We start from the raw sequence: 4,748 nt of genomic DNA, 5'->3' as shown, positions 1-4,748 counted from the left end.
TAATTTTCCAAATTAAAAACTGGATCATCCTAGAAATGTCAAGTGCTTTATAATTCTAATTAATAATAACTGAATGATGGACCATCAGATATAGTTTCTAGTTACTTAAATATATGGGTTTCGATGAATGAATTGATAACATTATCGCATACCTATGCCATTGTACATTGTCGAGACATGAACAAACACCTATAAAAATGCAACATATACGAAAACCGAATGTTGCTAACAGCCAACTTATTATTTCTTAATAATATGTATATATATCATTTTTAAATGTGTCATCCTACTAAAAATCAGGACATCAAAGCGTCTCGCACTTGGTACAAATATTATGGTATAGAAAAGGCCATGTGTTTGCATCTTGTATCGGCAATTATGAAACAAATTGTTTCAGGGTTATCCATAATTTAGGACTACTCCAAATTCCATTTTCCAAGCTTCAAGTTTGTTATGGTGTATTCTGATTCGCCTTAATTTCTATTCCCGTCTGAGTTCTTGGTCTTCTTGTATCTCAACTGTGCTGGGAATCGAGCTGCTGCTGCCACCCTCGACCGCACCTTCAGATTCTGATCGCCTTGGGATCCTAGTAACCTCATCAGAGACATCTGAAGAATTACCTACAGATTGAGTATCCGACATCTGATCCTTTTGGGCCGCTGGCTTCGGGCGCCTGATTGCTTCTGCAGCCTCTGCCATTGCTATGGGGGGAGGTTGAGGGGGAACCCATGTGCGTTGGGGTGGTGGCTGATTGGATGCAGCACCATAACTTGATCCATTTCCATTATATTCAGCTTCATTACCAATTTCTCTGATTCTAGCATTTCTCCTCTGCCACCAGGGTAGCGCATCATCACCGTCACCATTGGATTGAGTGGAATCTTGGACCTTTGAATTCAAGTATTCTCCATTTCCCTGAGCATAAGGCACCTGGGTAGACGAGTTTTGAACCTGACTAACCTCCCAAGGCTAGCCAGCAGAATAAGTAAATATCAGAGATTCAGATGATATTATACCATTGAGAAAGCAATTTGATAATTATGCATTATGCATAAATTACTGCTTTGTAAAACATATCATCATAAATATGATCAGACTGCAAGAGTTTAGAAACATCATGCTGCTGATTAGTTTTTTGGAAGATACTCTTCAAAGATGGACTAAATTAAATCTAAAGTTTCACGAATCAAGAGTTGGGGACTTATGCAACTGTCAAAATTAATTACTTCTCACACCTAATATATGAAGAAAATGCAAAGGGAGCTCTTTGTAAACTTTGGGTCTAGACAATAAGTGAGGATTTGATGGTTACTGACCAGGGTTGGGGATAAATCATTGTTTCCCTGTGTTCTAATCCATTATCTCTTACTCCATGCTAACACCCTTGTTCATACCAAAGAGGAATAACTTATAATTTCAATCGATATTTTTAAGCAAGAAACAAATTCATATCAGTAATGTAAATGAGTTGTATGCTTTTTGTGTTTTAGATGTGCAAGTAACTGTATCCAGATTTTCGAAAGGGAAAATGGTTTACCCTAGTGTTTGAAGGCTTCTCCCCTCTCTGAACCATGTTCATTATCTCCATATATGACTTTGGATGAAGAGAACTTGGTGGTTCGTATGATACAGGTGGGGATGTAGATCTCACTGCACATCACATTCTAATTATAGGTTATCATTCCAAAAGTAAGATCAATTTACTTGATATTTAATTAATATAACAACCTGAATGCAAGTCATAATCAGCCTTGCCATTGACAATCAGTTGCTGCATTTATTATGAAAGGTTACGGTCATCAAAAGCCAACTTATTTTAGACAACTCAATGAGAATCAGAGAAAACGTAAGCCACAGTTTCATTAAAGATGAAACACATTGGCATTCTAAGTACCTTTGTATTAGTTTGAGTGACTCGGAGATCTTCTTGCGCTAAAAGGAAATATTCCCCATCAGTAGCTATATTTTCTCCCATTATTTGGTAAAGAACATATTCAATAAGAACCTAAAATTCTAAGTAACTCCCACAAATTTACAGCACAAATGTCTTAGAACATAAACATAAAAAGCCACTAAATCTATCATCAAGCCTGAAATGATATCAGTCCAAGTCAAGGGATTATGTATGATTTCCAACAATCACAAAGCAAAATTACAGTTAGGATGGACAGAACGCACATAAAACATGTTTCACTCTTAAGGAATAAAAAACTATAAATGTTCCTCAATTACCCAACGGCAGCATTTTTGACAAATATACAAGGGGCTATTGCAAATTGAAATCTGAAGGCCTGAAATTTTCATCTTAGCTAAATAGATTAAATGGGAATGCCCAATTACCTTCTATTCGTCTTAAGGCATTAGTCATTGACTTCATTTCCTGTACTTGCTTATCTAAAAGACTCACAACTTCCACAAAGAGTTTTTTCTCTGCAAAGTATAAAAGATGCAGAAACAACCACAGTCACTTCTCAGAAATAAACCATTCTGGAGAAAACTAGGAAAGTTTAAAACAGTAATAAAAGGATTACACAGTGTGCATATTAAAGGTCATCCGTCCATTATACCAACCTTCCTCTTTTGAAATCAGCATATCTTGGCTAGCTTTTGCCACATCTGCAGCTGCAGCTGCAGCAGACTTTGCAGCTTCTGCAGCTTCCTCCACCAGCGTCGGTTTTCTGTTTAATTTCTTTAATTCTTCATCATCTTCTTCTATGACAACTTTGCGTATCCAGGATTTCAAGCGAGGAAGAATGGAATTCTGCAAGGAGCACACTTCAAAGTTCAGTGGAGGATAAAACCGCATCGTAATAAAACTTGCCTTCATAAGATAGCCACATCAATAAAAACCTTAACACAGCACAGCAGTATTCTTTTTAATAAGATACCAATCTAGATTGCATCGTGATGATTGGACGGTGATAGTACCTTAACTACTATCACTGTTCCAGCACCTGAAGCAGCCAATACTCCAATTGCAACAAGGGCATGGGACCAGTGAAATCTGGAGCGGGACAAGGTTGCTGATGAAGTATTAACTCCAGCAGAGGCAGGTAGACCAGGTTGCAAAGCTTGTGGTTGGGCCTGTTGTTGAATGTTCGATGAAGATTTTACTTGTCCATCTATATTAACAACAATAAGCCATTTTCAAAATATAACTGAAGTGTGAATCAAAATTTCTATTGTGGTTCAACTCAACCCAAAAAATTATAAGAAAACAAGGAAAACCATATAGTAACTTCAACACGGTATAATGAGTGACACCACCTGTCTGCACAGTCGGAGCTGAATCCTGTGATTGGTGCCAGATGTGAACAAGTACATATAGTTAGTTGCAGATGAACAAGTAAAAGGGCAATCCAGAAAAAATTAAGAACATATATAAACAGTAGCTCACTGGCACACGCCGAAAGGCTTCATCTATCTCCTCCTTGGTAAGGCCCTTCCTTTCCAAAAAGGATCGCCTGTACATAACAGGAGAGCCTTTAACTTTGGGGTGTGACAGAAATTTCACAGCATTCTGAACTTGTTCTTCCCTCATCGGCTCCGAGTTTACAAAAACCAAAGGCGTGGAGCTCTGTTTGACAGGTTCCTCTGTGGCACCCTGCTGATCCACATTTGCTGCTGGTTCCGCACTTTCAGCACCTAAAAAATGCCAAAATCGGCAAAATGAAATGTATCACGCAAATGTCAAGTTATCAAACAGTCTATACAATTTTACCTGAAAATTCTGCTAGCACATCCAAAATTCATAGCAGTATAGCAAAAACGACAGTTACATATGAACATAACATGATATTTGGAATGATAAAAGAAGTGAAATTGTGCTCAAATTCAATCATATAATGAGGGGAAAGCTAAGTAATGGATGTCATACCATAACATACAAAACACAGTTGTTATTATTACTACAAAATACATATATTAGTGAGAGTCAATAGAAGAACATAATAAAATTAGAATCAGGAATATCAAAAAGGAATAAGAAAAGGAGAATTGAGAAGATAGAAGAACCTTGATTTTGATTTTGAGTGGGAGACTGGGTAGCCATGCTTGTCCGCAGCTGCTGCTTCCTCCTATGAGCCTATCCTAGGGTTCGATTCCTATAATATAGCATAGAGTTAAGAAATAATAGGAAAAAAAGAAATAAAAGTAGAGGCACCAAAAATAGTGATTATAATTGTTACGTGGTATTATTGGAAGGAACAAGAGATGAGGTTGAAATGAAGTGAGTGGATCAGCTCATCATCAGCACGGAGACAGAGAGAGAGAGAGAGAGTTCTCTTTTAATTTGTCAATATTGTATTATCCTCTGTTTGTTGCTGCAGTCTTTATTCGGCGGGGGGAAAAACGCCAAAATCAATATCAGGCCATCAGGCCACATTTCTTCTGTTTCTTTTTTACTTTTTTATAATTATGTACAGGTTCTGACTTCTGAGACACTTATTTAATTTTGAAATGGAGGTAAGCATGGTGTATAGCTGCGTTATTGGGGTCTCGCGTATTGTATGGAAGTGTGGTAGCTGCGATGAAAAAATCGGACGGTCCGATTTGAGAGAGAGTAATCAAACGATCCGATTATAGGATTTAGAAGTATACAAATTGAACAGTTCGATTTATGTATGAACGACTACCCGTCTTGCATAGTTATCAAACCCGGATCGGACCGGCCGGTTCGACCGAAAAATCGATGAACCGGACCCTTAACCGATGAATCGGACCCTTAATCAGACTTTAACCGGTCCGGG

General features: G+C 37.8%; 1 protein-coding gene across 5 annotated transcripts; it reads right to left on the bottom strand.

Annotated features, from left to right (window-relative positions):
* Positions 1-220: 220 nt before the first annotated feature.
* On the bottom strand, positions 221-4,427 carry LOC130967423 (peroxisomal membrane protein PEX14-like). Of its 5 annotated transcripts, none has more exons than XM_057892277.1 (11): positions 4,188-4,427; positions 4,015-4,103; positions 3,398-3,645; positions 3,229-3,292; positions 2,929-3,122; positions 2,572-2,761; positions 2,341-2,430; positions 1,895-1,959; positions 1,729-1,771; positions 1,538-1,650; positions 221-969 (listed from the first exon to the last, which is right to left on the bottom strand). In XM_057892277.1, the coding sequence occupies exons 2-11, from the start codon at positions 4,049-4,051 to the stop codon at positions 481-483; spliced, it is 1,533 nt and encodes a 510-aa protein (XP_057748260.1). In that variant the 5' UTR covers positions 4,052-4,103; positions 4,188-4,427; the 3' UTR covers positions 221-480. The 5 variants fall into 5 exon arrangements, with proteins under 5 accessions (XP_057748260.1, XP_057748266.1, XP_057748271.1 ...); XM_057892283.1 differs by having other exon boundaries at positions 1,895-1,932; XM_057892288.1 differs by having other exon boundaries at positions 1,895-1,923.
* Between the last annotated feature and the right edge of the window lie 321 nt (positions 4,428-4,748).

The sequence above is a fragment of the Arachis stenosperma genome, chromosome 1, assembly GCF_014773155.1.
Source record: "Arachis stenosperma cultivar V10309 chromosome 1, arast.V10309.gnm1.PFL2, whole genome shotgun sequence".
In the NCBI taxonomy this organism is placed as follows: domain Eukaryota; kingdom Viridiplantae; phylum Streptophyta; class Magnoliopsida; order Fabales; family Fabaceae; genus Arachis; species Arachis stenosperma.
The sequence above is the reverse complement of the archived record's forward strand: the minus strand, read 5'-3'. Positions and strand labels throughout refer to the sequence as shown.